Source organism: Phragmites australis, chromosome 1 (genome assembly GCF_958298935.1).
Source record: "Phragmites australis chromosome 1, lpPhrAust1.1, whole genome shotgun sequence".
Classification (NCBI taxonomy): domain Eukaryota; kingdom Viridiplantae; phylum Streptophyta; class Magnoliopsida; order Poales; family Poaceae; genus Phragmites; species Phragmites australis.
In genome coordinates, this window is record NC_084921.1 from 3,492,133 (window position 1) to 3,517,438 (window position 25,306).

General features: G+C 45.1%; 3 protein-coding genes and 2 long non-coding RNA genes across 8 annotated transcripts; 2 read left to right on the forward strand and 3 right to left on the reverse strand.

Annotated features, from left to right (window-relative positions):
* Positions 1–616: 616 nt before the first annotated feature.
* LOC133920000 (uncharacterized) lies at positions 617–3,143 on the forward strand. Of its 4 annotated transcripts, XR_009910004.1 has the most exons (4): positions 621–860; positions 971–1,113; positions 1,762–1,827; positions 3,108–3,143. It is a non-coding gene; the product is annotated as an uncharacterized LOC133920000 (long non-coding RNA). The 4 variants fall into 4 exon arrangements; XR_009909996.1 differs by lacking the exon at positions 3,108–3,143 and having other exon boundaries at positions 628–860; positions 1,762–3,098; XR_009909994.1 differs by lacking the exons at positions 1,762–1,827; positions 3,108–3,143 and adding an exon at positions 1,207–1,456 and having other exon boundaries at positions 630–860.
* Positions 3,144–6,155: 3,012 nt separating this feature from the next.
* On the reverse strand, positions 6,156–9,457 carry LOC133920134 (uncharacterized). The gene is made up of 8 exons (XR_009910010.1): positions 9,404–9,457; positions 9,114–9,195; positions 8,871–9,011; positions 8,523–8,635; positions 8,319–8,435; positions 8,108–8,199; positions 7,919–8,012; positions 6,156–7,260 (listed from the first exon to the last, which is right to left on the reverse strand). It is a non-coding gene; the product is annotated as an uncharacterized LOC133920134 (long non-coding RNA).
* Positions 9,458–13,044: 3,587 nt separating this feature from the next.
* On the forward strand, positions 13,045–16,980 carry LOC133919922 (sodium/calcium exchanger NCL1). The gene is made up of 7 exons (XM_062364531.1): positions 13,045–13,482; positions 14,756–14,944; positions 15,211–15,392; positions 15,490–15,635; positions 15,728–15,995; positions 16,078–16,380; positions 16,450–16,980. The coding sequence occupies exons 1-7, from the start codon at positions 13,110–13,112 to the stop codon at positions 16,696–16,698; spliced, it is 1,710 nt and encodes a 569-aa protein (XP_062220515.1). The 5' UTR covers positions 13,045–13,109; the 3' UTR covers positions 16,699–16,980.
* Positions 16,981–17,537: 557 nt separating this feature from the next.
* Positions 17,538–21,080, reverse strand: LOC133919839 (uncharacterized). Its single transcript, XM_062364412.1, has 2 exons — positions 20,743–21,080; positions 17,538–19,492 (listed from the first exon to the last, which is right to left on the reverse strand). The coding sequence occupies exon 2, from the start codon at positions 19,377–19,379 to the stop codon at positions 17,595–17,597; it is 1,785 nt and encodes a 594-aa protein (XP_062220396.1). The 5' UTR covers positions 19,380–19,492; positions 20,743–21,080; the 3' UTR covers positions 17,538–17,594.
* A 1,142-nt stretch (positions 21,081–22,222) lies between these two features.
* On the reverse strand, positions 22,223–25,087 carry LOC133920179 (protein SPOROCYTELESS). The gene is made up of 5 exons (XM_062364911.1): positions 23,839–25,087; positions 23,615–23,746; positions 23,336–23,520; positions 22,831–23,020; positions 22,223–22,744 (listed from the first exon to the last, which is right to left on the reverse strand). Exons 1-5 carry the CDS (start codon positions 24,253–24,255, stop codon positions 22,601–22,603), a joined length of 1,068 nt encoding a protein of 355 aa, XP_062220895.1. The 5' UTR covers positions 24,256–25,087; the 3' UTR covers positions 22,223–22,600.
* Between the last annotated feature and the right edge of the window lie 219 nt (positions 25,088–25,306).

Sequence of the window (25,306 nt, forward strand, 5' to 3'; positions counted from 1 at the left end):
ACCGTTTTCCACTTTGGCCAGCTTAGACCCAATCTGATCGGGTCAAATAAAAGAACTACATAAGTGGGATGGAGAAACTCCCACCTCCAACTTATACCGTTGTGATTAGATCCGCTAAACGGATGGGATTAAGTTTATGTTTACCAATATGATCTTGTGAACCTAATACTTCCTCTTTAAACGAAGTTCATTGATCAACAATAGCCTCTCAATCATATGTAACATGTAAATCTACATGCTTGTTTGGAACCTAGGATTTCATATGAATGTCGTGGGAATGGATCTATTCGTTGCATGAATCAAGTGTTTGCATGTATCCCTTAACATAGCGTAAATGGACCATTTGGATCATGATGTTATTCACAATTAACATAACAAAATAAGAGGCGTATAAAGTAGATATTTTCAATATTCAAACATAGTACTTCAACAAATCACCTACACCCGTATTTTCTAAATTTTTGAATTAGGTTTGGCAGATCGTTGAATGAATCCTTTAGTGCATGTTGGATAGTAAAAGTTGATATAAGACAATAAATAAAACAGGAAAGAAGCAGCAGCAGCAGCAACAATAATAATGATAAAGAAAATAAAAACAAACTGCCCAGATGGGCTGCGTCCCAGGCCCGCGAGGTGGGACAACTGGGCCGTGCATTTTCACGCTACCAAGCGCGCGGCCGCTGGATAGGCGCTCTCGCGCTCTTCTCCAACCACCAGCCCCGCCACCGTCGGCCATCAGAGGCGGCGACCATGTCGAGGTTCTGGAGGTCGGGATCGGAGAAGCCGATTACCTTGCTCGTCGACGAGGAGGAGGGCGGCGTCGTATTCCTCCCCTCCTCCACCAGCTCGGCCTCATCCGGGTGCGCTCCCAAACCCTAAGCATTGTCCCCTTGTCCTCGCACTCGCTACTTGGTGTTTCAAAACCTGAGACTGGGTGTTGTGCCGTTTCTTTGGTTGCGTTTGGTGGTAGTTTGGGTACGCGAGCTTGGAGAGACAGCGGCAGCGGCTGCCGGTGTACAAGTACCGCAAAGCCATCCTCTACCTGGTGGAGCGGCACGCCACGACCATCGTAGTCGGCGAGACGGCAGTGGCAAGTCCACGCAGACCCCTCAGGTACGTCCGTAAGTGCTTGCAGGTGCTTGATCGAACGCCTTGGGGGTGGCTACAGCAGTGTGTAAAATTTTGTGTGCTGCGCTCTATCGATAGGCATTTGGTCGAACAGCTGGTGCGCGTGGTCGAGTTCCCCTCACAAGCGTTCATCTTAGATCCTAGTTGACGCTGGAGCTTTTTTGGTGTCTTATGGTGATGAGGTCGAAGGGTATGCTTAACCCATATTTATGATGATTTTGTTTGGAATCCACCAAACATCTTGTGTGCGGGGTTGACATGTGCTGTCTGTTATGTATTTCTGAGTGGATGAGAACTATATATGTAGTTATGGTTTCTCCGTTCTACATATGATTGAGGCCCCTATGTGGTGTTTACCACTGACCGTCAGTGCCGTTGGTGTAATAATGCCTGTTGCGTGTATAGATCAACTTAAAGACTAGATCTTATAGTAAACATGAACGCTAGTGTATAGTCACCTAGATGCATGATAAGACAAAAGGTGGAAAAGAGGGAGCAAAAATGTGCCAGAGAGACAGTAAAAATTCTGAAGCCTATAAGCCTCTCAAAACAGTAATTTGCATAGAATTCATGGCTGTCTTACTGGCTATGCTTTATTTCTAACTTGACTGTATCTTGAATCTGTACCTTAAGGAGGCTGGTTAGGCTGATGGTGGTCGGCTTATAGGCTGCACTCAGCCCAGACGATTGGCTATGCAGGTATCTGGTGCTTTTAATGTTCATTTAGTTGTGCTTGTGCAAATTGTCTATTTTATTCAAAACTAGGTCTTTCTGTTTGATCATCTGATGAGGTCATGTGTCATATTATTGTTTTGGGAAAATTGCAAAAACCCACCTGCAACTTTGGAAGTTTGTAAAAAACCCACCTACAACTTCTTTTTCTCTAGTCTCCCACTCGCAACTATTCTATGATGTCAAATACCCCCCTATGACCGTTGACCACACCATGTGGTACCCATGTGACTTCCTAGGGTTTCGAGATGTCATTTCCCACATCTTGGGGACCATTTAAACCGACGTAACATCTCATTTTTCGGGTTCCTTATTCATATACAGTTGATTATTCATCCTATATATGCATGCAAAATTGGAGCGACAGATAAATTTAATTTTTCAGGAGACTATGAAATTAATTCTTGAAGCCACCGTGCCATTTTGGAAGTCACACAAGCACCATATTGTGCGGTCAAATAGTGCTAGGGGGTATTTGACATCATATAAGAGTTGCAGGGGGTAGACCGACAAAAAACAAGTTATATGTTTTTTTGACAAACCCCTAAAGTTGCAGGTAGATTTTTGCAATTTTCCCTATTGTTTTTGGGGTGTGCAGAAGCATTTCATTTTGATCTAATATGATGCCAAGTTATGCTCCATTTACACGTTCTGTTTAGGGAATACTTCCATCTGTGTTGTACTTGGAAGACAGTATGTAATACTTCCGTTAAATGTGCCTGCTGAGCGCAAAATTTTGCAATCAGGTTTAGCATGTCCTGATTCTGCAATTACTCATAAAACATATATGCTAGACAGTTTGCAACAGTTGCGTAATGGCCATGGTGTCCTAGTAAAAGATAATTCGCAAGTCTTGGTAGGTTCCTGTGGGGTTAGCTAAATATTTTAGTACTGAAAGCCTGAAAATTTTACTCTCTTATGTTTCTTTTCCCTCAAACATGTATATACTAAATAGTATTTCAACTTCTGACTATATCCTGGCAAAATGATGTCCGCTGAAGAAATAATCTTCATGTGGTCCTAGTTTTCTTAGATCCCGTTCTGAAGCAGTCAGTGGATAGATGATTATGCTTACTGACTTACAGGATGGATGCTGAGTGCACATTTTACTAGTTTGACACACTGTTGTTGTATAGTATTCCTGTTATGGTAGTTTTTACTGCTCATAGACTGCATGTGCAGATGTTTCCCCTTTTTCTTTTTCTTCTTATCATTGCCTTTTCAATTCATCTTAGTAATTCGAACAGACAGTTGCATCAAGAGTAGCTTAAGAAATGGGTGTGTGTCGGTGATATGGGAACCAGAGTCCCCGAGTCCTGAGGCCAGGATAGCAGAATGCTACGTGACGTTATCCCTCGGGGACTATCTCCCTGAGGTCCGAGAAGACCCAGTTCCCGGAGGGGTGCTCGGGGTCATGAACAGTGGGCCCCGAGTACCCGAGTTCCCGAGGACCCGAGAAGGTAGTTCCGGGAGAGGACGCTCGAGGTCATGAACAGTGGTTCCCGAGTACCTGAATTCTCCGAGGACCCGAGAAGACACAGTTCCGGGAGAGAGCACTCGGGGCCATGAATAATGGTCCCCGAGTACCCGAGTTCCTCGAGGACCTGAGAAGCCCCTTGCCGGTGGACCCCACAAGGACTCAGCGGTGAGGTGTCAACTGGTGAGAGACCCGATACTGTATTTAAGAGGGAACGTGGCCTGTCACTTCCAACCACTCCCCCCACGCCTGCTGTCAGTCCCTGTCACCGCCTGCACACCATAAGACAAACAAATATGTTTCTCCAACCTCCATCATATATTAGTTCATCACAAAATCCACAGTTGAAATCAGAACTCAATTCAAAGTTTGCCCAGAATTTTTGTGAACACCGGATGTTTTAGTCTATGTTCTAGTCTGAACACTGGAACATCATGTGTGTGTATGCATCTCTGTCGAGAACTCAACTCACCAAAACTTCCGGTCTGAACTCCAGATGACACTGGAACTTCCGGTCAGTGCAACTCCAAATTTTCTCCGAAAATTTTCTCTTCGCAAAAACTGCTCTGGTGATACCTCCGGCGTGATCATAGCCATCACCGGATTATCCGATGCTCTTATCTCTATTTTCCTTCAAAAATTTACTCTTTGCAAGAAATGGTTTGGTGTGTATAAACTGTTCACACCGGAACTTTCGGTATGTGCTGTTTTCTGAAATCAGTCACAAGCACGGCAATTCCATTCTTCTCTAACTCGGATTAGTCAAGAGCATGAACAAACATCAACAAACTCATACTACCTAAATTTAATCAGATCTAACGTTGTCAACATGCCATCCGCCCCCTGTCATCATGTCATCCGCCCCCTCTTCCCCGTGGTGCCCGCATGGCGCGGCAATCCCGCGTGTTCACCGGCCCAGTGGCGTTCGCATGCCTCGCGGAGGACGCGCGTTAAGAAACCGAGTTGATTAAAAGACACAGTTCCATACTTCCATGGAGCATGAATCAGCGCAAGTCACTGCCGACAAAGTAAAGCAGAAACACCAATTGATATTGTTCCTACAGCGACGTTTAAACATCTGTGGCAGTTGAAACTTTTTTTGTTTATGTTCTTTCCAGCCTGCCGAGAGATGATTCTTGATGATGTATTCGGTATATCGGACGATACGTTTGTAAGTCCACGTTTCTTATGGATGTATATTAAATAAACTCAAGAACATAAAAGAACATAAGTATTTATACAGGTTCGAGTTACCTGTAGAATAATAGCTCTATATTCTATATATTTTCATATGGATTAGATGAACTAGTTACATGTTCTTTCCGGTGTGTTTTTTCCTCTCCTTGCTACTTGGGTCCTCACCTGGAAAAATGAGTATATACAAGCAGATCATGCTAAAATAGGTGGTAGATCTACTCCTGACAAACTCTAGCTATTCCTAACTCATCACAACGGTGGATATGCACGTCTATCTTGCCCTGGTCACCCTGCGTGCTCTGTCACATCCGCTACGTGCAGTCATGTTCGCTTGTGAGACCGTCTTGTAGTATTTAATGCTACGAGATGGGTCACTTCGTCTTCTCGTTTGTCCACAACCATGCTCGTCGAAAGTGGGTGCCTGGAAAAAAAAAAGGTATGAGTAGATGACATTTAATGCGATTTGACTGGTTAGGTGAGTATCTACCTGAATAGTCGCAAGGTCTTCTTCTGCGACTAAAGACTGGTCGCACAAGTCCCGCCCTAGTTACGTCAGACTGTAGTCTTGAAAATATCTACTATCAGCTGACAATTGGCAATGTGGGTCCCTTGACAGGGCACCCTTTACCTATCATGTCAACAGACAGGATTGATTGCCCACCTTTTTTTAATGAAGAAATAAAGATTATCAGAGCCTCTATATCATGATCTATATAGCCGTTTATTATTCTAAAATTACTAATAAAGCCCGACACACCAGTAGGAATGAATAGTATCTCAAACGCCAGATTGTGGTTAATAAAAGTTGAATCACAAATTCTATTACCGAACCGTCACCTATGTCTGACAAATATTTTCATCACGACGGACTCTCCACGATGGCACGTCTGCTTTATACGGGGGACGCTCTTTCACATTTTGCAACTAGTATTAGAAGCGAATCTAATATGTGTCTCTCAATAATTTGTGCCTCTGAATCTAATATGGGTGCCTTATCAAAGACCACTTAACTAAATAGCACAACAAAAAGCATCTTATCCTAGCCAAGCATCTCTCCAAAATCCTATCTGAGAACCCTTTTGCAAAGGAAAGGATACTATTCCATATCACAACAAAAATTCTGAGTATCTCCACAATCTTTAGTCTTACCATAACAAAACAATTTATTTTTATAGAAGATAATTTTCAAGCTCGATAACTACTAAATGCATATAACAAGGCTTGATCAATATTATGATCATAAACTAATGGTATCATTAACATATTATAAGATTGAAAGTCTGTCATCAACTTATCTAGAAACCTTCTATACGCAGAGTTTATTGTAAAAAAACCATTTACTTTATCATAAGCTTTTTAAGGTCTACTAGTTATCTGCCCGTGCGTTGCAACGGGTATCAAAAATTTGTTAAACAAAAGTGACGTAGCACATGTATAGTCATGCAAAGATTATTATTCTACAAAATGACTACAACTTTGTCAGGAAACTGTAGAGGAAAGACAATGAGTTAAGTGAGACAGTATGTAGGTAAAGGCTTCTTATATAAATTTACCACTTCTAGAACAAATTACTTGCTATGTTGATCCAAAGTGAAATAGCATGAAAAAGTTCATCGAAACATAAGTTAAACTCTATATAACAGAAGATATCAATTAATCGTGTTCAGAAACTCTAAAATAATCCTGTGAACTTGCATATTTGTTTTTACGAACTATAGTAGAGGATACTACAGTAGGGGAGGCACCTACTGTTCTATATATTAGCAATAGAAAAGGAGGTTTACGTACAAGCATTTTAGAGAGAATTTACAAGCCGACCACAAGCATAGTTCTAGCCATCTTAAAAGAGAATTCTAAGAGAGTGAACCTGCAAATTTAAATCACCTTTTCATGAAGGCCAGCTCTCAAACTCTTCAGGCGAAAGAAAGCATCCTCAGACATTAGCTTGCTTATATCAGCCTCCTTATTTGTTTCACCAACTGCTATTTTATCCGATTCTTGCATACCATTCATCGGCAAACAGTTAGGTTCTTCCTTCTCAGAGCTGGAACCTTCAATATTGCATTCTTTCTTTTTAATCTTCCTTAACTGTTCAAAATGCTTTCCAAGACCTTTGACAGCTGACTTTTTGTCACCATTTGTTGCATTCCCCTTACCATTCTCAGATACTGGAGAATCCTTTTTCAGAAAGTATTGCAGCCGTCCCAAGTTCCCATCTGATAATTCTAAGATTTTTGCAAGGCATGCTATCCAGCTTTATCAAGCTGTCTTCAAGTACTGTATGTGCTAGTTTCCTTGCAGGAATATCACCATGAGACTTTGGGGTAGGGTACGATTACCAACAGCGGTTTCTGGATTGATAATTTTTGGGAGCCGTATTCTTAGACTTAAAAGAAAAACAGTTAAAGAGAGATTATAGAAATTGCCTTAGGTATCATGGCAATGAGATAAAAGCAAGCCAGAGGGGGAAAAGAAGGAAAAAGGCCAAAAGAAATTCGGGATAAGGGAAACAGACTTGCCTCGGCATTAACCGTGACTGCCTTTCCTTAACTAGCAGCCTCACCGTTGAGATCGGCAAACCACGTCTGCTTGGGCAATGAGCTGCAACCCTCGCCACAATTTGACAAGCCTCAAGATTCGCGATCTTTTGTGACGTTAGCCGAACTCAAGGAGGCCTCGGATATGATGACGGCGGTTCATTGTTACTCTTTAAACGTCATATAACTCTAAGCATTATATATAGAAAAAAATCAGAAAATCTGAGCAACTACGAAACTGCAGTACATACAATTTCTGTGAAACCCAAGTTCAAACTGATATGATTTTTGCCGGGCATCGATATTAGTCAGTTACATTCGGGTAACATTCACCACAACATGCCATGGTCTGGGGGTGGGATCCAAATTTTGATACAGTGGATAATGCAAACATTCAGTGCACCAACATAGATTAGTCACGACAAAGTAGCCTTTTTCTAGAAAAAGATGAACTGGATAAGTATACCAGGTTAGTTTTTCCATTTGTCAATTTTTCTTTCATCTGTGGTCGAAATTGTTGATGATTTATTCCAGGTGCGCAACACACAAAATAAGTTGAATTTTGAAATAATGATGAGACAGCATTGCTTCAAAGTGTGTATCCAGCATACACGTCGGCATAAAAAAAAGGAATAACACGTAAAGAGAAATTCACTTATCCTACTGCCAAACAAAGTTTAGCACTAACCAGTAAAGATTCTACTCCTAGTGCTTTAAAATTTAACAAAATTAACTACTAAAATCTGACAGGAAACTATGGATTGATTGATTGATCCTGAACAAATCTCGGATTGCTATCTGAAACTATGTAAGTTGAGGATCAGAAGTTAAAAAAATTAAGAATTACTTGCAAAGAACAAAAGCTCCAATCAAGTTCAAAATGGATTAGAATATGGCCATAATGAATTCCGATTGTCCCTAATAGAATCGATGATATTGAACTGAAAAACAAAAACATTGTCAGATACTTAACTCATTACCAATAAGCATCTAAAATAAATCCAACTTTAGTCAGTTCATCTTTACGGGTTCCAACCTTAATAAGCCTTCTGGTTTGAAAGGTGCAAGACACCATGTTGGTGCATCTGCTCGCAGAGGACCTGTATTCGGCGAGCTAAAAGTGCAATCCTGATAGTGTAATTGCAGTGCACAAACTGTCAAACTGAATATTCTAGCCATATGACATTCCTATAGATTAGTTAATAGAATGTTGCATTGAGATTAAACAACTAAGATTTCAACTCTACCTTTGATCGGATTCAAACCGGTTGCGTATAGAGATGATTAATCCCCCAAACCTGCTTATCAACATATCCAACTGCATTGCAAGCCTGGTCCAGGTGGCTCCTCACACCACATTGTACCTGCAGGAACAAGCAAGTATGGTATCAAATACAAAAAGATACAAAAAACTAAAATGATGATGGTATGCCTGGGCAAGTTCCAAATACCATAAATTGCTTCCCGTCATTAACAACACCATCATTGTGGTAAAGAAAGCTCCAATCCGGGACATATACATGTTGTGATCATGTATATGACATACACGATGAGACCACCTAACCTGTTGGTATTCAGAAATGGAGTAACAGTGTTACTCATGTATCAGGAAGGATTAGGTTTTGTGTACCATTGCCTCTGGTACACGTCGAAAATGGCATAAGGACCAGACTGCACCGTGGTAGGCCGTACCTTTGTGGTGAATGCCTCTATCATATAAACCACAAAGTACACCAACGCTATTCTCTAAGGAGCCAATGAGCCAATGTGAAGCAAAAGAAAAGATTCCAAGTTATTACCTAGATAGATGAAAAGGAGGTGGCAATTTTTCTTCTTTTTGTCGGGTGTACTGAACCTGTAGGATGCCACACCATCTAATCTTCTTCATGTCCACTCCGAAAGAGAGGTCATCCGGACTTCTGGAGCGTGAGAATATCCACCTTTATACATGTCATCAAAACAGACAGTAACAAATTGTTTCAATCAAGAAACGGATTATTGGAATAAAAACTATAACAGAATCATGTTGGTGAGAGAATTACCCTGGAGAAGCAGACCCCAGAAGAGCATTTTCAGTGTTCTGAGGACAATCTTCTTCACGGCGGGGCCAATTTTTGGAACTCTCTGCAATCATGTTTACCTGATGATCAGTTGCTCTCTGCTAGCATGAAACATTCAGTTGCAACTTGCAAGACAGAAAGAGGTACAGAGTATAGACTCATATTATTTCACTGGCAACTTAATCGATTTGTGACAAAATAATCAACCGGTGCAAGAACCTCTACATTATGGAAGTGTGGATGCAAGTGTGTTTGTGTGCGCGCTTACTCACCTTCAATGCTCGTGCTCGATGTAGGCCATGGTGAGTGAGCACCTTCAACGGCGGCCGAGGCAGGCTCCCACTCGAGGTGCTCGATGGCGGCCACGAGGAGCCCGTCGAGCACGGCGGTGGGGAGGGCACAAGACGACAGAGTCCGCGGACGCTTTGGTCCCACCTGCGATGCGCGCGATGGTTGGGATGCCCACCTGGGCGCCCGCAGCGGTGCAGGCCGACTCGGAGGCCGCCTCGCGGGTGTGGCTTGCAACGGCGGAGGCCGCGGCGTCATGGTCGGCGGCGAGGCTCAAGACGGCGAACGCGCGGCCATTCTCACGGGAGTAGGAAGCGTGCATCATCACACGACGTAGTAGATCCGGGTCGTGGAAGCCGTAGCCGATCTGCGCCTGGAGCCTGGCGAGCACGGCGTCGAATGGGGAGTCCTCGCCTTTGGCGCAGTCCTCCACTGCGCCGCCAAGTCCCGCCCCAGCTCCGCGTGCGCCGCCGTCGCCGATTTATAGCCCATCTTGCCCAACCCCATCTAGCAGCCCGCCACCGCCGCACGGCTGCCGCCCACGCAGGCGCAAAATCCCACCTTTCCTGCCCCGGACATCGCCGATGGTGCTCCCTCTGCAGCTGCCGCAGTCGCTACTGCTGGTGCCCCCTCTGATGGACCATAATTAGATTGGAAGACAATGTTAGTTGTGGTGACTCCTCGTCCTTGTTGCCTGCGAGAACGCGACTGGTGGTGCTGGGAATTGGGATTTGGACGGCAACCAAGGTTTGGTCAGGAGGGCGGGGGGCACCACTGGGTTGAGAACACAGATCGCACGAGAAACAATGGAGATATCGGCTGGTAGCCTGGTACCTCCCGTCGCTGGAGCTCCCACCCCTAACGTCGTCAGGAGGGCGCCCTCGTCGGTGAGGCCGCCAGTGGTGCATTCCATTTCACGTGGAGCTGGTTGATAAGGGTGAGTGGGAGCGGGACCGCGTGGTGAAGTGGAGCGGCAAGGACGGATCTCGTCACGGCGGATGGCGGCGCGGTTGTGGGGGCCAGGAGCGTGATAGCCGCAGGAGGCTGGCGTGAGGCCGCCGGTGATGTGTGAGTTCGTCGATCATGGGGATCGGGAGCGTGATTGCGCGGTGGCGATTGTGAGGGGGGAGGAGGGGTACGCGGCGGCGCGGTTGTGCCGGGGCGGCTGCGCATGGGCGAGGGCAGGAGGGAACGGTTGCGTCGGCGGTGGCACTGGGCGAGGGTAGGAGGGCGCGGGCGTGCGGACGAAGGGTATGGGCATCCGATCAGGAACGACCATCGGGCGGAGGTGGAGGAAGACGCGGGACGCGAAAGCCATCAGCGGACAAAGGAGCAGGCGATCGGCGGAGGAATCATAGAGGAATATTCTAGCGGACGGGACACATTTTACAATTATTTTTAAGTAGGAGAGATTGCATGGTCTGCTGCACTTAATTATTGCAGATATTGTTATGGTGAGCATATCGGAATTGACGTGCCGTGCCGCCTGTGTTTTACGCGCTAACGTCGAATCACTTCTTCGTCCTGCCAATCATGTTGTGGCAAGTGGCAACTCTATTTTCAGAAATGGTTCAGTTAAACAAGAAGAAAATCAAAGGTTAGCTAGTTATTATAACTGTACAAAGACACGTATAAGCTTTATTCTTTTTTATGTGTCAATTCGCTACCCTAGGGACATGCACAATACAGGCGCTTGGAGAAATGCTAACACGCCATTAGGTTCTGCAACTGAGAAGTCACTTGATCAGATCTTAAAAAATCGTATATAAACCCGTTTAATTCGCATCTAGCTACTTCGTATAGGAACTTAAACAACATTTAACCATACATCATGGATACCAGTATCACTTTGTATAGGTGAAGGACTACCAGTTGGTCTGCCATCGTGATAATTCTTTCACACATGATCTATGGATATTTTTAGATTTTATAACCTATATATGGATATTATAAAAAATAATAAGGTGAGCACAGCCAAAAACAGAACATCACGATAACATGGGATTCGTGCAACGCGGCCACTCCGCGGATCCAACACTGATTAGCCTTAATTTAATCCGAGCCCCTTTTTTTTCTGGATGTGCCTTCTCTTTTATATAATTAAAAGCTGAGAGCGACAGGTTTGTTGCTTCGAAAGCGTGTGAGTTTTTGCACAGGCCCATCCGTCTAACGGTCTATTGTGTAGAGTTTTAGCTTATAAATTTCTAAAATAGAATTTTATTGGTTGTAGAAATTTATAGAATTGAAGATGAGAGCTTAAGATAAAAGACGATTTGACATATCTTCATATCAGTTTTTAGAGTTGAATTAATAGGAGCTCTATCAAATAATATTTTATAGTTTTTAGTTTTTAAAATAATTTCGTGAGAATAATTTTCTAAAATTAAAAAATAAATTAAATACTATGAACCGAAAAACTCAACTTCTACTTAATTCACTTTCCCTATATAATTACTTTTTTATAAAGTTTATCTTAAAAAATATTGAAAATCACTTCTAACCATAAAATTATTTTCTCCTCCGTAGAATCACTTTAAAATAATTAGATCCGTACCAAACAGCCTAACGATCTCAAATGCAAGCCTCAGACTATTAATCCACCTGGGTCCTGGGTCATTGAGCCGTACGCAGGTGGGCCGATTTGGCAAGCAGGGTACGATGCACCGTTGGCCGGTCGATCGACTTGTACCTATCCGGATCAGAGCAGTGACAGGGAGAGGTGGACATGACAATATCACGTTGCATGAATGTCGCCGACATGGAACTTTTTTAAAATAATATTTTTTTGGTATTATTTTTGTAATTTTCTAATAAAATAATAATGTATATTTTTTAAAAAATTAGCCGACTTGACGCTCTGTACGCAGTCTGTACGTGTTGCTGTTGCCGTTTTCAGCTTTGATTTATGTCCAGTTTTTTTTTTTTGACATATCGCATGTGAATTTTTTCAATATATACTGCAATGAGTTTATGTTAATATTTTTTTCAATATATACTGCAATGGGTTTGAACATGAATTTTTTTCCTCGGCAAAAGTCCTGCCGTTCCTGACTCTCCTAATTCTTTGATTTTTTTTTTGTTTTAAAAAACTTCTGTATCTAATTTTTACGGATTTCCAACACTTATTAAGAGAAACTAAACCCAACCAATAATTTCCGAGGAATTAAACCACGAATAGAACATAAAAAATCAAAATCAAAATAGAACACACCCAGATAGAGCCGCCAACATATTTTCACGGTCGTGTGGTTTGTCATTTTTTCTATTTTTTCTTATTGGTTGAATGCATCTTAACTATATAAAAGCCAAAAACATTATATTTTACGATTGAATCATCTTTGATGTAACAACAAAAATTAATAAATCTTCTGTTATGAAAAAATAGACCCTCCAACGTATTTCCAAACTTATCTGCGGATCCTAGTGGACTCAGCAAACCAATCCACAGTGGAGGAATCCAATGAAAGTGCCACGTTGAAAGTGTACGGTAAGTGCAGCACGCCACGTAAAGAATGATACGCCTCGCGTGCCATTCTTGACCCCCAGAATTGGAGAAAAGAAATTCAAAAAAAGGCAACATTTTTAGCTGATGCAGAAGATCCTGCGGGACGCGGGATATAAAGATACGCGCACCGGCACTTCCCACCCACCAAGAAGCGAACCAGAGCTCACCACCACACCTCGCCGGCAATGGCGACTCGCCGGCAGCATCGCCGCGCCTTCCCTCTGGTTCCGCTCCTCCTCTCCCTACTGGCCGCGGCCGCCTACGGCCGCCTCATCTCCGACGGCTCCCCGTCCGCGCCCCACTTCTCCGTGATCCGCCTCTCCGCGCCGGCCGCAGGGGCCGAGGAGAAGTGCGAGCAGTCGTACGGCTTCCTTCCCTGCACTACCACCGTGCTCGGGAACCTCTTCCTGGTGCTCGTGTACGGGTTCCTCATGTACAAGGCGGCCACGAACCTGTCGGCGGGGAGCGAGCTGCTGCTCGAGATCATGGGGCCCGGCCTCATCGGCGGCCTCCTCCTCCCCATCCTCGGCGCGCTCCCCGACGCGCTCCTCGTTCTCGGTTCGTTCACCTCATCTTTGCTTGCTTCCTTAACTCATTTTTGGGCTTTGATGAATTGCCAAGCACTCGGTTGCCTACTCGATAGCCTGCCTGGTTCATGGTTCGAGGGTCAGGACTTAACAAAGCTTGCTTGTTTCTCACTTCAGGAGAGACAAGATCTCTTTTTTTTCTTCTGATAAACGATTTTTTCTCTTGGGATTAACAGTGTAAAAGTGATCTAGTTAATGAAGTTCGCTTTTTGATTCGTTGTTTCTTTCAGATCTGAAGTCTCTAGTTTTGTTTGTGACTGGATCAGAGTATAAGCTGCTCTAAAGTATGTTTTTTTAAGCCTCTTGTTATTCTTTATTCTTCGGTTTGCTGTGCAGTTGAACTCTACTTTTTCTCTGAATGTTTCAGTCTTTTAGCTTTCTAGAGTTCCACCGATGCTTGTCGCTGGTTTTTGACTTTCAACTTTTTCCTTTCAGTTTTCTTTTCCCTTTGTCTTGCATAATTGACCTTTTTATTATTTGTGAACTGGTAAGTTCCGATGGACAATTCTTAGTATAAGCCGATCTCATTATCATTTATACAGAGATTCGAAGTTTTTCCCAGATCATAGACAAAGCCCATCTAATGCCGTGTAACCTCTAGCGAAGTTCATGTATTAGTAGGAGTAATACTGAGTTTCTGTACATGAGTACAAGGGGTTGAATGCAGATTCTGATATTGCAAATCGACTTGCAATGCTTAATTTTCACAACACAATAAGGTTGCCGCATCAACTAAATTGATGTCGGTGAGATCTGGATACCAGAGTGTACTGATGTGGTACTGGCCCACAGGGACTTACACAGGGACTTAAACACACAGAGCACCCTTCTGTATTATACAACTACTACATCTGATCAGATCACTCTTCTGGTCTGAACAACACAGTAACTTACAACCTCGCTATATTTGTTTTTATCCTACTCTCTTAACAAAATGGTTCGGTCCTCCTAGCAACCACTTTAAAAATTCAATTCAGTATAAGAACTTGTTTGTAAATTCCATGTTCTTGTTTCTTTGGTACAAGGGCAAGAACACAGATATCTGTTAGTATGACGTAAAATTTGATTTTGTTGGCACTTGATCAAAACATTTTTCTTCTTGTCCATATACGAGAATCATGAAACTAGGTTCGTTTTACTGAATATTCATCTCTGTGCTTGCATGTCCAACTAGAATTCTGATCTGTTTAGCCTTAAAAAGAAGAAATCTGATCTGTTTATTGACCACAATCACCACATTACAGTATCCGGCCTTTCCGGGAGCAGAGAGACCGCGCAAAGTCAGGTCCTGATTGGAATGGGGCTGCTTGCTGGTTCCACCGTCTTCCTCCTCACCCTGCTTTGGGGAACCTGTGTCATTGTCGGCAAGTGTGACCTTGGGCCAAACCGTGTTGCGGTTGATTTACAGGACACCAAGGGCTTCAGCTTGACTGGTACGTTACTTTCTCTTGTGTAAAGTGCTGCTAATGGAGACAATCTGATGCTTGATTATCCTGCAATTCTGAAGTGAAGCACAGAAGTTACAGCTGTTCATATTGAAAAAGGGGGAAATGTAGTAGTATTGTTTGATACAATCATACCAATTTACCTACTAGGCAGAATTATTCAAACACTTGATCACTATCAAACTAAAGCTGGCAATTCCGAACAAATGGGTTTAGTTTGCGCTCCGTTGTACTAACTGATAAATTTGTGGCAGGCACTGGCATTTCAACTGATGTGCAGACCAGCTATGCAGCACGGATCATGGGGATATCTGTTATTCCTTTCATCATCGCTCAGTTCCCGAAGATGTTGAAGACCCACCATGGGCAGCGCCTAGCTGTCTTGCTGGCCCTTATCGTATCATTCTTGCTCGTGCTTTCCTACTGCCTGTATCAGGTAAATAAATCAGGAATACGTTCAGGCACTTCAGCCTCCAGGAACAGTAACAAGAATCAACTTTGACAGTGAAATTGGATTCTACATCTTGCATCAGGTTTTCCAGCCATGGATTCAGAGGAGGAAACTCGCGTACGCGAAACACAAGCATGTGATCTCTGGGATCCTGAAGCACGCCCAAAGGCAAGCTCTCGGTCGGCTGCTCAACGAGGACGGCACACCCAATGAAATCGTCATAAGAAAGTGCGGTGCTTTGAACATCCTGTTGGTTCTTGATACGCTAAGAGAGTTATTCCATGGAGATGTCACGAACCTTGTCTTGTGCTGACACGCAGGCTGTTCCGCAAGATCGACATGGACGAGAGCGGTGCTCTATCCCGGGCCGAGTTGCACGCGCTCATCGTCGGGATCAACTTTGAGGAGGTTGAATTTGACAAGCAAGACGCCGTCGTCAAGATCATGGACGACTTTGACACGTCCCACAACGACACCGTGGAGGAGGAGGAGTTCGTGCAGGGGATGAAGAAATGGCTCAACGAGGCCAAGCGCAGCATGCCGGCCAGCGGCGCCTTCTCCAACAAGTTCATCAACGACTACCATGCGGTAATCTGCTCTCTCTGGAGCCTCCATCTCCTGTAGAGCTGTGCAAGGCAAACACTTGACGCGGATCACCTGGATTGTGCAGAGGACGAGGCAGGAGCACGACCAGCTGGTTGACCAGTCCGACGAGGCCGTGGAGAGCGTGGAGAACCCGGGCTGGTGCATCACCAAGGCCGTGGGGCTCCTGCTCCTGGGCACCGCCATCGCCGCCGCGTTCGCCGACCCGCTCGTCGACGCCGTCCACAACTTCTCCAACGCCACCCACATACCGCCCTTCTTCATCTCGTTCATCGCCCTCCCGCTGGCGACCAACTCCAGCGAGGCCGTCTCCGCCATCATCTTCGCCAGCAGGAAGAAGCAGAGGACCTCCTCCCTCACATTCTCCGAGGTACGTACACCACTACCAGACACAGAGGTCTCCCCTCTTCAGCATCCAAAGCTTGGCCTTCGCCTGCAGGTTTATGGTGGCGTGACGATGAACAACACGCTGTGCCTGGGCGTGTTCCTGGCGCTCATCTACACAAGGAACCTGACGTGGGACTTCTCGTCGGAGGTGCTCATCATCCTGCTCGTCTGCGTCGTCATGTGCCTCTTCACCAGCTTCCGGACCACGTTCCCGCTCTGGACCTGCCTCGTCGCCTACATGCTCTACCCGCTCTCGCTTGTCATCGTCTACATCCTTGACTACATCTTCGGCTGGTCATAGGCTCATGCTTCTCCACACCAGATTCTTCGGGCGACCACGAGTGTTCAGTATGATCTTCTTGTAGTTTTGACTCTTGTGATTTGTCTGTCCAGACTCTGAGATGCTTCTCAAGTTTATGTAACCACGCTGTACCTAGAAAGCCTCCAATATCTCCACGTACTTCGGCCCTGTTTGGATAGTACGTAATTTTAGAGTTTCTGTCTACGTTATTAGTTTTTACAACACATTTTTAACTTTTCAGCATACTGAAAGTAAAAAAACTACTCACCGTCTATTTTTCAACTTTTAATTTATTTTAATCACAGTCGCTTTTTCATCAATCAAAAACCGTGAAAAACCAGTCCTTTAATGGCTTCAGGTTTTTTTTTAAAAAAAAAAGCCAAAAAAAACATATCCAAACGGGACCTTCATCACACTAGCAACAGTTGCATTCTTAGATTTCCACTCTTCAGTGCCACATTGAATGTCACCACTCCTGTTCGTGCCCATAAGGCTCAAAAGGACAATTTTGCAGCTCAAAAGGACAGGGAAGCCTCCTCGCAGGTGAAAGCGTGGCATTCTGAGCATAGACACATGAAGCACCCCCTTTTTTTTGCTCGAACGGGCAGGACTGTCTTATTGTATTAAGAAGCACTGGCAGCCAGGGTTCTGAATCCTATCCTATTCCTAGCAACTAACCCGAGAAGTCTGGTTTCTGGCAATCGGACACAACTATCTTGTAACCCACTGAAGCTCCTACACGGGGCAACTGTACAGAGAGCTACACAGAAGTATGCACAGCATAAGAAACATATTAGGACTAACTGCACAAGATAATAACATGGACAGACACAAACATATATGAACTTCCCTATTTTAGCAATAAAACAAGTTTAAAGTACATAAACGAAGAAGTGTCAGCTTCGCAATGAGCACTTCTTTTGAGAATGTCCAAGAAGATGACATCGACCACATTGAACGATCCGTTTTGGCCGTTTCAAGCTCTCCATCTTAAGAATCTTCATTTTGGGACGGCCAGGAGGCCTCCGTATCTTGGGTGGGCTAAGCATCACATCTGCTTTGCTGCCTACGCCTTGTAACCCCAAAGATGAATTGTTCCAGTGGCTCCTGTCTGGAATTGGATAGATTGACTGGGAGTAGGTTTCCTGATACTTCATTACACTGAAGCATTCATGAGCGTATAGGCGGGGATCTTCACCACATGAAAGCAGTGCAGCAACGGCATGTGCACATGGAATGCCGTAAATTTGCCATCGACGGCATGAGCATAACCTAGCTTGAGTGTCCACAATGTTTGTTCGCTCTGATGACACAATCTCAAACTCCACCTTGTTTGCTCGAAGGACTTGATAACATCCTGAGTCAGAGATAGCTTCTGAAATAAGTTTCTCAGCTGATGGAACAAGAACTGAGTTGTATGATTGTGCCAAGTTGCGACGTTCAGCAAACCAGCAGGTCAGTTGGTGCTTGATGTGCTCTATAGTTTGCACAATGGGAAGCTCATGACACTCAAGTGACAAATTATATAATATCTCGGTTATTCCAAGACTAAAATGGCCATATCGGATACCCTCAAAGAAAGCAACTGCCCAGAGGTTTGGTGGAAAACGCTCTAACCATGGCCTGACATCTTGTACTTGCATCATTTCATTTACCTTTGAATCAAATTCCGTTGCTGTGAGAGCATAAACAGCACTCCAGAAAAGATTGAGGAGTTTAGGATTCTTGAACTCATCACGAAAATTCCCAGTCACATATCTCAAGCAAAACCCATGAAAAGCTGTGGGGAAGTTGACTTCAACAGCTTCAACCACTTGCGGTTTCCTCTCAGATAGTATTGTCAAGATGGGCATCTTATCTGTGTTTACTCCGAGCATCTTCCTCAGTTCTGATACAAACCACATCCAGTTTTCGTCACTCTCAGAATCAACAACACCAAATGCTAGAGGGAACATCATGTGATCAGCATCAACAGCTGAAGCACATAGCAATGCCCCAAGGTATTTTCCCTTCAGGTCAGCCTTGTCAATTTCCAACAGAGGCCTGCACCCATTTAAGAAACCATAAATGGATGCACGAAATGAGACAAACAGCCGCTGGAAGGAATTCTCTGGTCCAATCCCTCTATATGTTGCAACGCTACCAGGATTCATCTTCCCAATCTGCTCACAATATGCAGGAAGAAAGCGGTATCCATCCTCAAGTGTACCATGAACAGCAGCCATGCTTCTCTCCTTTCCACGCCATGCCTGCATATAAGAAACAGCAACCCCATGCTGCTCCCGAATATCCTGCAATATCTCCTTTGGCTTAATCTGTGGGTTATCCCTGAGCCTTGCCTCAACGGACCTAGCCACCCAACCAACAGTAGCCTGCTGATGATGCAAGTCTCGAACACCCTCACAAGTGTGCTCCCCGTGCAAAGTCCGGACAGTGAAAGTAGGAACACCAGGGCACTTGGCAATGTGCACACGCCACGGGCAGCCTTCTCTTGAGCACTTTGCTATGAATCGGCTACGATCAGATTTCACAACACGTAGCTCATAATGCAAAGCAATGGCCATGTCCTTAACAGCCCTCCGGCATGTGTCAACATCCGCAAACTCTTGACCAATGACAAGGGTCTGCTCACCAGGTACAAAGTTCTGCTCTGGCTGAACTAAAACTTGGCGGTCTTCCATCAATGGGCAGACCCACTAGTTGAATAAAATCTGCTCCTGTCAATCATAGAAAACTCGAGGATAACTCGATAGCGACAAAGGCAAATTTGCCCTCTAGCTCCAGAAACAATGACCTGCACAGCATTAGAATAAGCACCTGGTCATTAAAGCAACAGATGGCAATTGCATTCCATACAAGGACAAGGGGACTATGGCTACTAGCAATTCATGCAGGGCGGGAAACTGGAACTGTGGATAAGTACAAACATAAGAATTAAGGCCTTCCTTTGCAGCAGATTACTAGTTAGTTCTGGTCGTCTGATTTGCGTCAAGAAGCAATAGTTTTTTCTCTATCGCAACTCATTTTTTTAAGTCTGTATAAGAGCATCAGTTTCCTTAATGAAATTGGGGGCAGAGCCTCCTGAACTTTACAAAAAAATTAAACACCTGCCTCTATGGATTCAGTTCTCCTGGAGGCCCTACCTACCTGAACGAGGGAGCAGCCGAGAACAAGTTGAGTTTGCTTTTCCCTGCGAGTACCATTTTATGTTCACTGAGAATAAGTGTAACTTAGTTTGATAACCTTTGGTAAGGTACATTGTACGCTGATGATACCTTTGACTACACCGCCACAGTAAACAACTGGACACGCTATGCCGTATAGTTACCAAAATAACCTAAGTTTGATTATATGCCTTTGGTAATGTACATTGTATTCTGCTGATAACTTCGGCTACACCACCACAGTGGACAACTGGACATATCATGCCTATACTTACCAAAATAACCTAAGTTTAATTCTATGCCTTTGGTAACATACATTGTACGCCGATGATACCTTTGGCTAACACTGGCACAGTGGACAACTGGGCATGCTAGGCCATATATTTACCAAAATAACCTAAGTTCAACTGTATACCCGCTGATTTGCAATAATGGACACCATCAGTTTACTGGTGATTGAAGCCAGGCACAGCGTTAGTGAAAATGCAATGCTCTCTAGTGACCATGACTCGTTATATCTTTGTTATTGTCTCCCCTCTCTCACCAATAGTTACTATTTTGTATTTTGTTTTGTTTTTTTTTGCTAAGATGCAGGTAATTCATTTCTTCAGTAGCCACACATAATGTCTTGAGATAATAAACTTCTATCAAAAGAAAAAAAAAAGCGTGGGCGTTCAGTTGAACCCAGGGGCGGATCTACCACCCGGCGAGCTCTGGCGGCCGCCAGAGATGGCCGGAGGAGCAACAGCACCCCCACCCGTGTGGCAGATCTACCACCACGAGCGAAGCGACGGCTAGGGAGAAAACCATCAGAAACGCAGCCTCTCTCGATCAGCATCAAGGTGGGGGGGGGGGGGTTAGAAGGGGAGCGCTGACGTACTGTTGCGATGGGCGACGCGTGCGGAAGGCAGGAGCCGAGACGAGAGCGCCGGCCGGTTGGATGGGCGACGCGTGCGGAAGCCCCTGGGAGTGCTCCCTTCGTTGGAAGGCGGCGCGACCAGAGGAGAGCGTGTTCGGCGGAGAAGGGTCGCGGAAGGACGGCGCGAGCCTTCCGTCGAGACAAGCGGGCTGCAGGCGGGCGGGGGGAAGAAGGCAAGCGGCGTCGGTGGCTTCGCCGCGCCGCCGCGGGTGGGAGGCGCAAGAGGAACGGAGGATGGGTGGGTTAGGGCTCGAGGGGAGTGGGCTGCGGATGGAGGGGTATTTTTTTACGTGTTTTTCTTCCATCGTTCTTCTTCTTTTCCTTCTTTTTTTTACGTGTTTTCCCATTTCATTTCCATGTGTCACATGTCCATCGATCCCTATCAAAAAAAAAAAATGCCGTCCGTTGATTCATGTGCCATTTGCTACTCCCTCCAGCCAGATACATGTTTTTGGATAAGATATAATTTGACTGTCTAAACTTTGACATAAATAGTTTTTAAATATTTGGTTTGGAGACATAAAAAACAATGTATATAGTTTAATCTTGAAAATACTTTTGTAGTATTATTATTTTTTTGGATTTCATAAATATATTATAAAGTAAAAAAAGGTTAAAGTTATGTATTAAAAATTATATCTTATCTAAAACGTAAAGTATTCGTGAATGAAACGATTATACAAGGTTTGAATTTGATGTGACAAAACTTCAAAGTGAACTTGATCTTTTCTCTCTAAGGAATCAAGATGAAATTCTAAGTTCTTGTATGTCACGGTGGACCTCACATAGAAAATATCACAAGTTTAAATTACAGAAAATAGTTGGACTGGTTCTTGTCTTAGGCCTTGTTTGGTTTTTCATTCTATTATAGATTCTAGCTTCAAAAGCAAAAGTAAAAAACAAATATTTATAATATAAAAGCTTATTCTTATAATTCACAAGTCAAGTTGCGCTATAAAATCCCACTATTTACAATCTGATGGAAAAAAACTTTTACATATTTTTATGATCTAAAGCTAAAACAAACAGACTTTTAAACCAATCAATCTAATTTCCAATGGATTGGGCTTGAGACTTGAGGGTGAAAGAATGGGGAAAACCTATATATCAAGCACTTGAACTTAGCCTGTGAATCGACCAATGTTAAGATTCATGCTGCGTGAATCCGATGATTAACATGCAAGGCGATGCGAGTTGCAGGCATGAATTCGGTATTTGGGATGTTGACTCCGTTTGATTTCGACCCTCGATTTAGAGCGATGTTCTAGGATCGCAGAACACAGCTCCACCTCAACCCCTATGACTATGGTCAAAAGTACATCTTGAAACAGTGAAAAAAATCAATAATGTCAAATAAAGATGGGAATATTGTAAAGCCACTACACATTACACTACATCCACAAATGTCTGAAAGAAAAACCAGAACATCTACAATCTGTGCAGAACAGACCCCATCCTGCACATGCTCTCTTTTCCTTATTGAAACCGCTGCCGGTTCAACACTACCCTATCTATCCCATCTGATACCTTTCTGTTGAGTCTCTACTACATTTGGCACAAGCTTATCTGGACCATGTATAAATGCTTCTTGCTACGATCATACACAAGATTTACTCTGCTTGAAATCGAAACGAGTAGGGTGGCTAAGGTAACCATCAGCAGATGTTTATTGGAAGTGAAAACATCTTCAGAATGCAACTCTTGATACATCGTGAATGCCACAGGTTACAAACTGAACATTCGACAACAGGTACTGTTTCCCATTTCAGATTTAGTGTCATGTTTATCAGGAAGGAGAGCAGACGGAGGAGCCCAGTGATCAGCTCTTCCACAGCTTCAGTTCCAGATCGACGCCGTCAGACACGTCGGCCTTGCACTCGCTCAGGGGTCCCTCGCAGCGAACTGGACCGGCCGGCAGGAAGCTGTAGAATGGCCGCGACGAAGACGCTGAAATGCTCCCCTGCTGTTCAAACTCAGCAATCAGATTAGGCCATTCACAATGTCACAGCAAGTTTCAGGTTTCAGAAGGTGATACAGAATTTCACTGGCCTGAGACCGCATGAGGCTGAAGTCGTTGTACTCCGGAAGGTGAAGTGATGGGATCACGTGAGGTTGCTTGATGAGGGGTGCACGCTGTGCGCTCAAGGCGAGGAGGGCAGGTTCTCCGGCACAGCCACTCTCCTTACTGTTCTTGTAGTGAGCAAAGTCTGATGCCCAGTCTGAATAATTTGCTTTCGTGCTGCAAAGCAAAGATGAAAGTAGATTCAGAGTATTTGCATCTAAATTTTTCTAGTATTGAGATCAAGTGCAGGAAAAATGCATAGAAAGAACTCCAACATATTTTGTCCCCAATTTTCTGCTTTTAACTTTAACTTGCTAGTTGCTACTGGAGACGAGAAAAATTGATTGGTCTGGAGAATAATGCAACAATTGAAACGAGCCAAGAACCTGTGCACTGTTCTATCTTGACCTTGAATTTGCTTTATGCAGAATCTAGCTCAGATGAAACCATAAGTCCACATTGAAACAAGTGAATTAGCATTGGAAAAATTACCTGAAATAATTCGTTGCTCTGAACTCAAACCTACTCTGGTCAGGACAAACATCAGCAAACCCGGCCTCTCTCATCGCTCTGGCGGCGATAGGCTCCGCCGGAGTGCCTTTGCCCGTCGTCCGGAAGGCGGCCGTCGTCATGCCCTCAAACATGAAGGGCCAAGTCCTATCCACGCTGGCCGCCTCCTACACTCTGGCCAAATCCACACTTAACAACTATCACAAGCACAATTTTTTTACTGCACAGTAGTCCTCACTGAAGCCTCAACGACATGCATACCCTGTCCTCCTCGGCCGGAGCCGGCGCCGGCGTTGCCGCGCTACTCCTGCTACCGCTGCTGCTGTACATTTGGTTTGAAGGGGGCTCCTTTGGGTGGCTCGACGATGCCGTCAGAGACAAGCCCGTGCTCACCTGGCCAGTAAAAGATTTCCATGGCACTGAGGTCTGAATCTAGCCAGCATGTATGCATGGGCGTCTGATGAAGAACAGAAGAAGACACGTACCACTGGAAGTGGATGCTGCTGACACAGGCTTCTCTTGTGCGGGTGTTTCATGGGGTCCGCCGGGTCCCAGAGCACCGGCAGGAAGCCGCAGTGCACGCCGCCGTCTGCGGCCGGAATCGGCAGTGCGCTCAGCGGGACCGGCGGTGGCGGAGGGCGCAGCGGGAGGAGGTGGCCAAGGCCGCCGCCGCTGAGGGCGTGCGAGTGCGCCGCATGCGCGGTCCCCGACACGGCGGCTCCCTCCATCTTCTTCTGCTCCTCGATCCGGAGCTTCTCCAGTTGCGCCACGCCGAGGCCTCTCTGCGGGATCTTCTTGGGCTTGTTCTTCTTCGACGCTCGAGCCACGCCGGTGGCCGCGCCGGTGCCGCTGCCGTACTTAGGCAGCTGCTGGTGATGGCTGCTGCTCTGTTCTTGCACCATTTCTTTGCATCAAATCGACCGAAAATGAAGGTTCTTTGGTGACGATGTCCGTCACGGAATGAGAAATGAATTCAACAAATGGAGCCCGATACGTGTGGTGTTTCCTGTGTCATGAACTAAGAGAGTGAAGAAACGAACGACATGACAAGGATCAAAGATGACCGATGCGTGATCTATTCTTCGATGTCTATGTGTGATCAAATCAAAGAAATGGGGTAGGGACAAGCAGAATTCAGCATCAAGATACTGATGGCAAGACTAACTTGCGGCTGGTATGGACAGACGAGATACCTCTAAGAGATCAAGAAGGAGAAATGCATCGAAGGAGATATGAAAACAAGAACAGAAACAGAGTCCAACAACTGCTCAAAGACGGGGAGCAACAAACCCAGCAGAAGAGCACATGCGCGTTGCAGGAAGACGCAATTCGACGACCACCGATCTCGCAAAGGACCAAGAGATGGCGATTCCCTGCAGGTGCCACGAGTTAGGTAGGAGCGAGGAATCAATGCGGGCGCAGCACGGTTCTTGCAGGCTACCAAATCGAGAACCTGTGACTCTGGGGAGTGCATGAGCGGGGGTATATATAGGTGCGCGGGAGCCGAGAAGAGTGTGCGTGCGAGTGGTGTGGTGGTGAGCGGTGCCAGGCCCGGGAGACTCGGGAGCGGGAGATCTAGAGAGGAAGAGCTAGCTAGGGGCAGTGTGCGTGGATCGAATGCACACACACTCTCTCTCTCGCTCGCTCGCCCTCGCCCGGCTCTGCTAATCCGCCGCCCTAATCCTCGCTCCACTTTGCTCCCTATTCTCACGAATCACACGCGTTGCATTCTCTCTCTTTCTCTGTCCCCTCCGAGGTTGTAGGAGATAAGGCGAGGGGAAGTGAACGGCTGCAGCTACACAAGCATGCGAGGTGACTGGACTGAAGTTTTCGTTAAGAAACTGTCAACTTGCACGACCATGATGGACATGCACCGCCAATCAGTAAACATGATGCACAGGTCTCTAACACCCTTGGAGTCGTGTGTAAGTATCTAGTCAGTGCATTCATTCT

Coding starts and splice junctions, on each gene's coding strand:
- LOC133919922 (XM_062364531.1), top strand. CDS start 13,110: ATGGCGACTCGCCGGCAGCATCGCCGCGCCTTCCCTCTGGTTCCGCTC. Junction 14,945..15,210: donor CAAGGGCTTCAGCTTGACTG/GTACGTTACTTT, acceptor AATTTGTGGCAG/GCACTGGCATTTCAACTGAT. Junction 15,393..15,489: donor TTTCCTACTGCCTGTATCAG/GTAAATAAATCA, acceptor ATCTTGCATCAG/GTTTTCCAGCCATGGATTCA.
- LOC133919839 (XM_062364412.1), bottom strand. CDS start 19,379: ATGGAAGACCGCCAAGTTTTAGTTCAGCCAGAGCAGAACTTTGTACCT.
- LOC133920179 (XM_062364911.1), bottom strand. CDS start 24,255: ATGGTGCAAGAACAGAGCAGCAGCCATCACCAGCAGCTGCCTAAGTAC. Junction 23,747..23,838: donor AGCAGCATCCACTTCCAGTG/GTACGTGTCTTC, acceptor TTTACTGGCCAG/GTGAGCACGGGCTTGTCTCT. Junction 22,745..22,830: donor TCAGCCTCATGCGGTCTCAG/GCCAGTGAAATT, acceptor GAGTTTGAACAG/CAGGGGAGCATTTCAGCGTC.